Source organism: Rhinoraja longicauda, chromosome 23 (assembly GCF_053455715.1).
Source record: "Rhinoraja longicauda isolate Sanriku21f chromosome 23, sRhiLon1.1, whole genome shotgun sequence".
Taxonomy (NCBI): domain Eukaryota; kingdom Metazoa; phylum Chordata; class Chondrichthyes; order Rajiformes; family Arhynchobatidae; genus Rhinoraja; species Rhinoraja longicauda.
The window spans coordinates 14,411,532-14,424,610 of NC_135975.1; the positions used below are offsets into that span (position 1 = coordinate 14,411,532).

Below are 13,079 nucleotides of genomic sequence, written 5' to 3' on the forward strand. Positions count from 1 at the left end.
CTGCACCCTCATAGCATCCTCTTCACAGTTCCCACTGCCACCCAGCTTTGTGTCAGCTGTAAATTTGCTAATGTTACTTTTGATTCCTTCATCTAAATCATTAATGTATATTTTAAATAGCTGCGTTCCCAGCACCGAGCCTTGCAGCACCCCACTAATCACTGCCTGCCATTCTGAAAAAGACCTGTTAATCCCTACTCTTTGTTTCCTGTCTGCCAACCAATTTTCAATCCATGTCAATACCCTACCCCTAATACCATGTGCTTTAATTTTGCTCACTAATCTCCTATGCGGGACCTTATCAAAGGCTTTCTGAAAGTCCAGGTTCACTACATCCACTGGCACTCCCTTGTCCATTTTACTTGTTACATCCCCAAAAAATTCCAGAAGATTTGTCAAGCATGATTTCCCTTTCGTAAATCCATGCTGACTTGGACTGATCCTGTTACTACTTTCCAAATGCACCACTATTACATCTTTGATAATCGACTCCAGCATCTTCCCCACCACCGATGTCAGGCTAACTGGTCTGTAATTCCCTACTTTCTCTCTCCCTCTTTTCTTGAAAAGTGGGATAACATTAGCTACCCTCCAATCCACAGGAACTGGTCCAGAATTTATAGAACATTGGAAAATGATCACCAATGCGTCCACAATTTCTAGAGCCACCTCCTTGAGTATCCTGGGATGCGGACCATCAGGCCCTGGGGATTTATCAGCCTTCAATCCCATCAGTCTACCCAACACAATTTCCTGCCCAATGTGAATTTCCTTCAGTTCCTCCGTCACCCTAGGACCTCTGTCCACTAGTACATCTGGGAGATTGTTTGTGTCTTCCTTAGTGAAGACAGAACCAAAGTACCTGTTGAACTCGTCTGCCATTTCCTTGTTCCCCATAATAAATTCACCTGTTTCTGTCTTCAAGGGACCCACATTTGTCTTAACTATTTTTTTTCCTTTTCACATACCTAAAGAAGTTTTTACTCCCTATCCTCCTTTATATTCTTGGCTAGCTTACCTTCATACTTCATCTTTTGATTAAGAAAGATGCACTGAGCAGAGAAATGTTAAGGGTCATAATAAAAAATGAATAAAACTTCAAGTACTGGCATTCTGATGAAAATAGAGGAAATTGGAATCATTCAGTACATCAAATCAGCATCTGTGGAAAGAGAAACAGAGTTAATAGAATCATAATGTACTAACAAGGGATTTGCAAACAGAAATGATTCTCTTTCCTTTTTCATAGTCGTCATAACATAGAACATAGAAAATAGGTGCAGCAGTAGGCCATTCGGCCCTTCGAGCCTGCACCGCCATTCAATATGATCATGGCTGATCATCCAGCTCAGTAGCCTGTACCTGCCTTCTCTCCATACCCCCTGATCCCTTTAGCAAAAAGGGCCACATCTAACTCCCTCTTAAATATAGCCAATGAACTGGCCTCAACTACCTTCTGTGGCAGAGAATTCCACAGACTCACCACTCTCTGTGTGAAGAAATGTTTTCTCATCTCGGTCCTAAAAGACTTCCCCCTTATCCTTAAGCTGTGACCCCTGGTTCTGGACTCCCCCAACATCGGGAACAATCTTCCCGCATCTAGCCTCTCCAACCCCTTAAGAATTTTATATGTTTCTATAAGATCCCCCCTCAGTCTTCTAAATTCCAGCGAGTACAAGCCCAGTCTATCCAGTCTTTCCTCATATGAAAGTCCCGCCATCCCAGGGATCAATCTGGTGAACCTTCTCTGTACTCCCTCTAAGGCAAGAACGTCTTTCCTCAGGTTAGGAGACCAAAACTGCACACAATACTCCAGGTGCGGTCTCACCAAGGCCCTGTACAACTGCAGCAGAACCTCCCTGCTCCTAAACTCAAATCCTCTTGCTATGAATGCCAACATACCATTCGCTTTCTTCACTGCCTGCTGCACCTGCATGCTTGCTTTCAATGACTGGTGCACCATGACACCCAGGTCACGTTGCATCTCCCCTTCTCCCAGGTGCTACTTGATCTGCTGAGTATTTCAAGCATTCTCTGTTTTTATGTCCTGTTCCTTAAATCTGCTGCTTTGCTCCTTATTTATGGACGAAACATAATTTAAGACTGAATAGGGTAAAAAGCATTCAAAAGTAAATCAGGAATAACTTCTTTTTCAAATTCCTTGTCTTTTATGACAACTATTTCATCATGTTCCACAACATTTTCTCTGTTTCTCTGTTTCTCTCTCCCCAGATTTTCCATTTTTTTCCAATCTTGTCACCTGCACTTTTTGCTTTTTGATTAATATTCCAATATTGTATTTATTTTTTTCTTTTTACACCAAGAAGCTCAGTAATAATGCAGTCCATTTTTATTTTTTCCTTATAGGCAATGGTATGGTACTATTCTAACCTCACAACAGTTTCACTTATTGCCTCTCCACACATATCTGATTCAGCTGTTAAAGCGCTTATCCATGGAAACAAGCTTACCATATTTAAAACTGAAGGTTTGATAAATTATGGAGTACTTTATTACATTAAACTTTTTTTACAAGCTACATCTTTAACAACAAAATTCTCTGACTATAACTGATGTTTTGCCACAATAGGTAATAAACGTTTAACTGATGCAATCTTCAAAATGTTCGGCACCAGTTGTCCAAATTTGAATCACATCTATGTGTCAGACTGTCCAAAGATAACTGACAGCAGCTTGAAATTCATATCACCACTGAAAAACATTGTTGTGTTGAATATTTCAGACTGCATAAGGTAATAATCTTGAATAAAGCATTACTTTTTTAGATCTTTTCAATACCACTCTATATCCTGATTTTTATTCCAAAATTTATTTCATTCATGGTGTTTAAAATGTTTATGTTAAAGTTCTAGACATGACAAATGGATGCTTCAAAGTATATTTGAGAAGAGAGCACTGAAAAATCCATAATTTTAAGATCTAATCGAGAAGTGCTATTGAAGAAGATGGAACAAAAGCTGTTACCTTCTTTCAAGTCTAGGAGAATCTTACATTAGACCAGCCATGTGTCATGCATGGGCGGAAGCAGTGTGAGCAAGCATGCTTTCACATTGTAAGGTTGTGGGAACAAATGAGAAAGAGATTAATAAAGGTCCCATGTTAAAGATGGGTCTGTACTTCTGAAAGGAAGTAAATAATCAAAACCAGATGGGAGGAGTACTTCAAGACATTCCCAAGTCGTGAATGATGAAGTTGCCAACTTAAAAACAATCCTTCAACATCCAGAAAGGGGTTGTCTTGCAGACATCCCACCCACAAAGATGTAGGTCACACTATCATGCACATTATGAAAAATGAAGCTGCAGGGCCAGACTGGGAAAATCAGGTTGGTATTGCATCCCGAGAAAGTAAATTTGTAGAGTACCTCCGAGATGGATTCTTAGAGCAACTTGTAGTGGAACCTAACAGGGAAAAGGCAATTTTGGATTTAGTGTTATGTAATAAACCAGATTTGATAAGGGAATTCAAGGTAAAGGAACCATTAGGAGATAGTGACCACAATATGATAAGTATTAATCTGCAATTTGAGAAGGAGAAGGTGATATTGGATGTGTCAGTATTGTAACTGGGCAAAGGGGACTACAGAGTCATGAGGGAGGAGCTGGCCAAAGTTGACTGGAAATGGACTGTCGCAGGGATGACGATAGAACAGCAATGGCAGGAATTTCTGGGAATAATCCGGAAGATGCATGATATTTTCATTCCAAAGAGAAAGAAAGATTCTAGGGAGAGAAAGAAGCTACCGTGGCTGATAAGGGAAGTCAAGGACAGTATAAAACTAAAAGAGAAGGCATTGTAACATAGCAAAGAGTAGTGGGAAGCCAGAGTATTGGGAAGGTTTTAAAGAACAACAGAAGGTAACTAAAAAAACAATATGGGGAGAAAAGATGAAATACAAAGATAAGCTAGCCAATAATATAAAAGAGGATAACAAGAGTTTCTTTAGTTATACAAAGAGCAAGAAAGAGGCAAGAGTGGGCATTGGACTGCTGGAGAATGATGCAGGAGAAGTGATAATGGGAAATAAAGAAATGGCAGAGGAGTTGAATAACGTTTTTGCATCAGTCTTGACAGTGGAAGACACCAGCAATGTGCCGGAAATTCAAGAGAGTTAGGGGGTGGAAGTTCGTGGAGTGGCAATTACTAGGGAGAAGGTGCTTGGGAAGCTGAAAGGGCTGAAGGTAGATAAGTCACCTGGGCTGGATGGACAGTACCCTAGGGTTCTGAAAGAGGTGGCTTTAGAGATAGTGGAGGCATTGATAGTGATATTTCAGGAATTACTAGAGTCAGGAGTGATCCCATATGATTGGGAAATTCCCAATCTTACCCCGCTGCATGAAAATGGAGCAAGGCAGAATAGTGGGAACTATAGATAGGTACAAAAAGCTGGAGTAGCTCAGCGGGACAGGCAGCATCTCTGGATAGACAGAATGGGTGATGTTTCGGGTCGAGACCCTTCTTCAGACTGGTTAGGGATAAGGGAAACAGGAGATATAGATGGTGATGTGGAGAGATAAAGAACAACGAGTGAAAGATATGCAAAAAAGTAACGATGATAAAGGAAACAGGCCATTTTAAGCTGTTTGTAGGGTGAAAATGAGAAGCTAGTGCGATTTGGGTAGGGGAGGAATAGAGAGAGAGGGAATGCTAGGGCTACCTGAAGTGAGAGAAATCAATATTCATACCACAGCTGCCCAAACGAAATATGAGATACTGTTCTTACAATTTGCGTTTAGCGTCACTCTGACAATGGAGGAGACCAAAGACAGAAAGGTCTGTGTAGGAATGGGAAGGAGAATTAAAGTGTCCAGCAACCGGGAGATCGGGTAGGTTCAGGCGGGCTGAGTGAAGGTGTTCTGCGAAACGATCGTCCAGTGTGCATTTGGTCTCGCCGATGTATAAGAGTCCACATCTTGAACAACAGATACAGTAGATGAGGTTGGAGGAAGTGCAAGTGAACCTCTGCCTAACCTGAAAGGACTGTCAGGGTCCCTAGACAGGATCGAGGGAGGAGATATAGCGACGGGTTATAGGCCGGTTAGTCTGACTTCGGTGGTTGATAAGAATTTAGTCCATTATAAAGGATGCAGTTACAGAGTATTTAGTTCAAAATAAAATAGGCCGAAGTCAGCACAGCTTTGTGAAGGGGAGGTCTTGCTTGACAAATTAGCTAGATTTCTTTGAAGAAGTAAATAGCAGGACAGATAAAGAAGAGTCAGTGGATGTTGTTTACTTAGATTTTCAGAAAGCCTTTGATAAGGTGCCACACGTTCAGCTGCTTAGGAAGACGAGAGCCCACGGTAGCAAAGGGCAGATACTAACATGGATAGGTTGGCTGCATGGCAGAAGACAAAGAGAGGCAATAAAAGGGACATTTTCTGGTTGGCTGCCAGTGACTAGTGGAGCTCCTCAAGGGTTGATGCTGGGGTCGCTACTCTTCACATTGTATATTAATGATTTGGAGGAGGAGATTGCAGGCTTTGTGGCCAAGTTTGCTGATGATACGAAAATAGGTTGAAGGGCAGGTAGTATAGAGAAAGCAGGGACTCTGCAGAAGCACTTGGACAGGTTGGGAGAGTGGGCAGTGAAGTGGCAGATGGAATATAGTGTAGCAAAGTGTGGAGTCATGCATTTTGGTAGTAGGAATAAAGACGTAGACTATTTTCTAAATAGGGTGAGAATCCATAAATCGGAGTGCAAAGGGACTTGGGAATGCTGGTGCAGGATTCCCAAAAAGTTAATCTGCAATTATTCACAAAATGCTGGAGTAACTCAGCAGGTCAGGCAGCATCCCGGGAGAGAAGGAATGGGTCGAGGAAGGGTCGAGGAACCCGAAACGTCACCCATTCCTTCTCTCCCGAGATGCTGCCTGACCTGCTGAGTTACTCCAGCATTTTGTGAATAAATCGATTTGTACTAGCATCTGCAGTTATTTTCTTAAGTTAATCTGCAAGTTGAATTGGTAGTAAAGAAAGCAAACTCAATGCTAACATTTGTTTCAAGAGGACTTGTATGCATAAAAAGGGATGTAATGTTGGGGCTCTATAAGGCACTGATAAGGCCGCATTTGAAATATTGTGAGCAATTTTGGGCACCATATCTGAGGAAGGATGTGCTGGTTCTAGAGAGGGTCTAGAGGAGGTTTACAAGAACGATCCCAGGAATGAGCAGGTTAACCTATGATGAGCGTTTGAGGGCACTGGGCCTGTACATGCTAGAGTTTAGAAGAATGAGGGGGGACCTCATTGAAACATACAGAATGGTGAAAGGCTTGGATAGAGTAGATGTTGAGTGCACATTTCCACTAATGGGAGAGTCTAGGACTAGAGGGTATAGTCTCAGAATTAAAGGACATTCTTTTAGAAGGAGATAAAGAGAAATTTATTTAGTCAGAGGGTGGTAAATCTGTGGAATTCTTTGCCAAGTCAGTGGATATTTTTAAAGCAGAGATACTGTAAATAGATTTTTGATTAGTACGGGTGTTAGAGGTTATGGGGAGAAAGCAGGAGAATTGGGTTAGGAGGGAGAGATAGATCATCTGTGATTGAATGACTTGATGGACTGAATGGCCTAATTCTACTCCTATTCCTTATGATGTTATGACCTTATGACTGTATACCAGCTGAAATGTTTAAGGTTGGCGGTGAAGAGCTGGTATAGAAACTCTTTCAAGTTTTTTTTTCAAATATTCAGACTCCACTAGGCTTGTAAAATTCTAATATTGTCACGAAGAAAGGAAATTTGTCAGAGTGAGGAAATTACCAAGACATTGCATTCTTCTACACATGACAAATTCTCACTTAAACACTCTTAAAATTGATTATTTTGCCCTGTTGAAGTAATCATGTTGGAATCCCACCGTCAGTTTCAGACCATGCCACAGGTCAACTGACATGATTTAAGTTGCCTGCAAAATACACAAAAAATGTAGGGAACAAAATCAGGACTACATACATAGGGTGATTTGACAGAGCTCTTTGACACAGCCATTCATGAAGCCCAGTGAAAGGTGCTGGCCAGATCTAGCCAAAACCTTTATGGTCGTAAGGCTTCTGAGCTGCTTACTTTACTTTTCTGTGTGATATCCTGGAAAAAATACATTTTGTCATCCAAACTGGGGTTCAGTAAAATTAGGTTATTGTCCAGTGACTCCATTCTAGTATTATTTCTCTTAATAAAGGTTGTCTCCTGACCAGAATTGATTACTAATAGGGAATAAATTAATGGATCTTTAAATTTCAGCAATTCCACATAATGACCAGACCTTTCAAGGCATCCATTACAGATATTCGGTATTCAGTATGTTCTCACTAAGCCTGACACCATGAATAACCTGCAGACTGTATTGGCTCATCGAATCATGTTTACAAAACAGAAACTAGTCTTTTGGCCCAAGTCCATGACAACCTTTTTGCTCATTGTCACTCATCCTATTTGCTCGCATTACTTCCATATTCTTCTAAGCTTTGCCTATTTAAAAACCTGTCCAAATGTCTCTTAAAGTTAATGATCGTGTCTGGCTCCATCACCTCCCCCGGCAGAGAGTTCCAGATATCAACCATTCTCCATGTAATCTTTAGATTGCATCAATGTGTTGGGTCCATGACAGATCTTCTTGTCGTAAATTTCTTTATTTTTAAGTTTGTTTTGCATGTACAGCAATGAGAGAAGTGTGGTTTTTGTGTATTACTGAAAGAAAAGGTCAACTATATCTGTAGACGAATAACACATAATTTGTGTTGTAGTATCACTGATGCAGGTGTACGAAGCTTTTTGGATGGACCTTCAAGTTCAAAGCTAAGAGAACTGAATCTCAGCAACTGCATCTTAATTACTGATTTAACATTACTGAAAATCATACAGAGGTATGCAAAAATATTTTGATTATTTTATGAATAAGAAACTCAAGCTTTCCATTTTCACGGGAAGTTAATTACTAATAATTTAACATACATGATTTACACGGTCTCCATTTTTTCCACATAAAAGCATTAGAAACCAGTCAATAATCAAATTATAATCATTACTTATCCTATTATGAATTTGCTGTCTAAATGAAGATGAAAATATTTATGTTTACTGTCATTACAACATGAATTTGAGAACAATGTCGAGATTTCCATACACAGTCAGCTTACCATGGAAATCCTGCAGCTACTGTCAACAATTTACTTCACCGTTTATAGGCTGCTCTTTTTTAGGAATCAAATTTAAGAAACTCTGTTGAAATGATTTTTTAAATATCAAATATTTATTAAATAGTCTTGCTCTAAAGTACATTGAAAAGGTTAGTTTTCTTGCATGAGATTGTTAAAAAGTATTCTAAGCTTTAATTACTACTTAATAAATATTGGCTCTTAAAAAATATGTATGTGATGTATTCCCTCGCATAAATGCTCAAAAATACATTGCATTTAAAATGAATCTATATATTCAAAATTATTTTTCGTGATCTGGGTGCACTCACAAGGCCAGTTTTTTTTTCCATTCCTAATTTTCTTTGAGAAGGTGGTAATAAGCAGATTTCCTTAACCACTGCAATCCATCTATGGTATTCCCCGCAGTGTGGTTGGTTCGGTGAGGAGTTCCTAGATTTGGACAGCAGTAATAAAAGACTAATGATACATATCCAAATCAGGATTGTGTGTGATGCGGAGGGAACTCTGCAGTTAGTGGTGTTCTCAGCTGCCTGCTGCACTTATCCCTCATAGTGGTAGAGAATACAGATTTGGGAGGTGCTGTCAGGGTAATGCAATGCATTTTATAGATGGTACAATTGGCAGCCATGTGCACTGATGGTGGAAAGAATGAATGTTTAGGATCCTGAATATCAAGTTTGGCTGCTTTGCCTTGAAATGTTAACTCTGTTTCTCTTTCCACAGAGATTTCCAGAGATATTATAAGTACATTAAGAGAAAGTGGATAACTGGAGAGAGAATAGGGCCCTTCAGAAACCAAAGCGGTCATCTCAGTGTGGAGTTGCAGGGGACGGGCAAGGTCCTCAGTGACTATTTCTCCTCTGTTTTTACGATGGAGAAAGTCATGAAGACTGGAGAACCTGGGACAGTTAATGGAGATCTCTTAAGGACTGTCCATATTATGGTTCAGGAGGTGCTGGAGTCCCAAGGTGTATGAAGGTAGATAAATCTCCCGGGCCTGATCAGATATATCTGAGGACAATCTGGGAAGCTAGAGAAGAAATTGCAGGAGCCCTGGCTGAGATATAAGAATCATCATTAGACCCGGATGAGGTGCTGGAAGACTGGAGGGTGGCTAATGTTCCTTATTTTAGAGGTGCTGCAAGGAAATCCCTGGGAACTATTAGACCAGTGAGAACATCATCTGTGGTAAGCAAGTTACTGGAGAAGATTCTGAGGGATAAGATATGTATGCATTTGAAAAGATGGGCTGATTAGTGTTAGTCAGTATGGTTTTATACCTGGGAGATAGTGAATTACGAATTTGATTGAGTTTTTTGAAGAAGTAACCAAAAAGGTTGATGAGGGCAAAGCCATAAACATTGTCAAAATGGACTTCAGCAAGGCATTTGATAAGGTTCCACACGGTAGGCTGCTCTGGAAGGATAGATCGCATGGGATCCAGGGAGAGCTAGCTGACTGGATAGAGAATTGGCTTCATGGAAGGAAGCAGAGTGACGGTGGTAGGTTGTTTTTCAGACTGAAGGCCTGTGACTAGTAATGTGCCTGAGAGATCAGTGCTGGACCCATTGTTGTTTGTGGGTTATATCAGTGATTTGAAAGAGTGTAGAAGACATGATAAGTAAGTTTACAGATGACACTAAAATGGGTGCTATTGTAGATAATGCAGATAGATATAAAAAATTATAGCAGGATCTTGACCAGCTGGGCAAGTGGGCTGAGATATGGCTAATGGCGTTTCATGCAGAAAAGTGTGAGGTGTTACATTTTGGAAAGTCAAACTAGGGCAGGACCTTCACAGTGAATGACAGTGCCATGAGAAGTATTGTAGATGAGAGGGATCTAGGAGTGCTGGTACATAATTCCCTGAAAGTGGAGTCACAAGTAGATAGGGCGGTCAAGATGGCTTTCAGTACATTGGCCTTCATCGGTCAGGGTTTTGAGTATTGAAGTTGGGATGTTATGTCACAGTTGTACAACACATAGATGAGAACACATTTGGAGTATTATGTTTAGTTTTAGTCACCCTGCTCTAGGAAGGATGTCAATGAGCTGGAATGAGTGAGAGAAGATTTACGAGGGTATTGCCAGGATTCAAGGCCCTGAGGACAGGGAGAGATTGGGCAGACTAGGATTTTATTCTTTGGAGCGTAGGAAGCTAAGGGGTGATCGTGTAGAGTTGTATAAATTATGAGGGGAATTGATACGGTGAATACACAGAATATTTTACCCATCGGGGAAGCAAGAACTAAAGGACATAGGTCTCTGCTGAAAGAACTAAAGGGCTTAGGTCTTTCCTGGATATAGGGTGCAAGTTGAATCGAGTTAAAATTGGCATGTCACAAAGGTAATGCTAGGGTGGTTATGGGAGATTTCAACATGCAGGTAGACTGGGAAAATCAGGTTGGTACTGGACCCCAAGAAAGGGAGTTTGTGGATAATTCTGGAAGTAGTCATGTCACGCAACATCTGTACAAAGAGAAAATGTTAACATCTTAGGTTGATGACCTTTAATCAGAATTCTTCTGTACCAAATAAACATTTTTTATCAAGCAGGACATGGACCAACATTGTTCAAACATTCATACACACACTTGCTTCTACTACCAACTTCATTACCTCAATTCGGTTTGTACATACTTCCAGTTATGATAGATTCATCACCCAAACGCAACACTCTTTGGCACACTACCTCCCTCTAAGACGAGAAGCTGGTTCATGACAGGCGCCAGCAATAAAAAACAGTGGGAATCTATGCAAGTATAATGTCTCATACTTGGCTAGCAGCAACCCAAATGTATTATGATTAATTAATGATTCATACTTAACCATCCTGTTCACATTACACTAATCCCTAGTCCACAGTCTTCTAATTAAAAGCTGCAGTTTGTGTAATTTGTAAATGCACCAGTTGAAGGAATGAGATTATTGTCTGAGGGCATGGGAAAATCAGGGCATTGGGAACCTGGGATTCAATTCAATTGAATTGTCAAGAACAAGATGGAAGACATAACAATTAAGTGGGTATTTTGGACGTTCAAGGGGAAGTATAGGATAGTGGTTCCAATCCAGTGCTACATTATTAAAACATGACTGCTTTAGGAGTTCCCAGAGATGGTCTCTATGAAGAGGAACAAAATGGGGAAATGATTTGACTTCAGTGATCACATTCTCAATTCCTTATCACACTACGGCTCTCACCTTACCCACTCCAGATCATTTTTGGATCTACTTGATCCAATGGAAGAATTATGCTATCCTGTGAAAGGTGATCCATTCAGGAAAGTGTCCAGAGTGGTTCAAAATATTTATCTTCAGGGAAGACTAATCTTTAACTGCTTACAATTAAAAGAGAAAGGTACCAGTGTTTGAATACTGCAATGAGAGTTACGATATCTGTTAGGAAAGTTTGATTGCATGGTTGTTCCCATCATGGCCCTTCCTATGAGTATTCAAAGGGACTTTGAGCTTATACAAAATTGCAGCAATTTGTCACTCACCAGGTAACAAGACTTTCTGAGGCTTTGTTCGTGAAAGACATGCAAAAAAATAGATGCTGAAGGTAGTTTATTGATGTTGATATTTGTTTGGCTTTTGACATGGATGGGTGTTTAAATATAATTTAGAAAGTTTTTGTTTGGTTTTAATTCTTCCATTGAATTGAACAGATCCTAAAATGATCTGGAGTGGGTAAGGTAAGAGCTGTATTGCGATGAGGAATTGAGAATATGATCACTAAAATTTGATCAGTTGTTCATGGATAGCCTACTCAAAAGTACGTTTATTACTTTCATCCCAATTCTTCCACTTCTTCCTCCTCAATTTTTTTTCTCCCCTTCCTTTTCTTTCTGCTTGTTGTGGTTGTGGGAAGCAGCAGAGCTCTCATTACTGAGTTTTGTATTGGGTCAAGGGTCAGAATGTAAGAGAATATTATTTTTCTTCTGGTAACTAATTTTTGGTCTGGAATGGTGGCATAAAGATAAATGGCACAAAATTAAATCATAGCATCCCACTGCAATAACCATCACAATGTTCTGCGTAATCATAAAGACGTTGTACATTAAGAGAATGAAAGTCTTTGTACATCACAAGAGCAGTCATTGGCACTGTGCACCACTGGAAAACCTGCATTTTCTCTTACTGCATGACCTATGCCAAAGGAAAAGGAGATGATTTCCATTTTTTTGTAACAGAATATCCACGTGTTATCCACAAAGAAGTAGTGCACTTCAAACTGTGAAATGTTGTATTTGCACCCTGCACCACCTTAGAAAGATTCAGAGGATGAAAATTGATGGCCACCTTAACTTTTAAAGCCAAAGTACTATAGCTGCAGAAAGTAGCATTCTTCAGATTCCTAGGTTTCTCAGAGGGTGCTCATGCATTTCCTCATCTCATTCTGCATATCTGCATAGACATGAGCACCTAGTTACTTTGCAGGAGGCTATAGAAATTGACAAGCAATTGCTTCAATCGACACTTGTGCAACAATACTCAATTAAACAATGTAACAAATAGCCTTCCGTATTTTTAGCACTAACAAAAATATTTTTTTAGCTGTTAAAAAGAGCTTTGTATTTGAAAACAACTTGTTATTTCATGGAGTGACTGCTAGGTAGTTGGAACAAATCCATTACTAGGTTATATTGAACAATAAGCAATAAAAGCAATAACGAACACCATTCCCCCCCTGACCCTTTTGGTCCTTTATAACGAGGATTACTATATTGGACTAAACGATGTTCTGATCAGTCTGCTCTGCATACACTTGGCAACGACACACACTGTATACATAACTGGGACATACATCCCAATAGGCCATTGAGGCAGAATCATGCAGCAAATGAAAGGATTTACAGTACATCACGCTGCAAATTGGCACCAATGTTACTCGATATG

The 13,079-nt window shown here is 40.0% G+C and overlaps 1 protein-coding gene across 1 annotated transcript in view; it reads left to right on the top strand.

Moving 5' to 3' along the window:
- The window catches only part of fbxl13 (F-box and leucine-rich repeat protein 13), a 145,650-nt gene that overhangs the window by 106,037 nt on the left and 26,534 nt on the right, over positions 1-13,079 (top strand). The window contains exons 15-17 of the mRNA XM_078419710.1: positions 2,368-2,488; positions 2,591-2,753; positions 7,767-7,886. Coding sequence (XP_078275836.1) covers positions 2,368-2,488; positions 2,591-2,753; positions 7,767-7,886 — 404 coding nt within the window. The remainder of the gene's footprint in view (positions 1-2,367; positions 2,489-2,590; positions 2,754-7,766; positions 7,887-13,079) is intronic.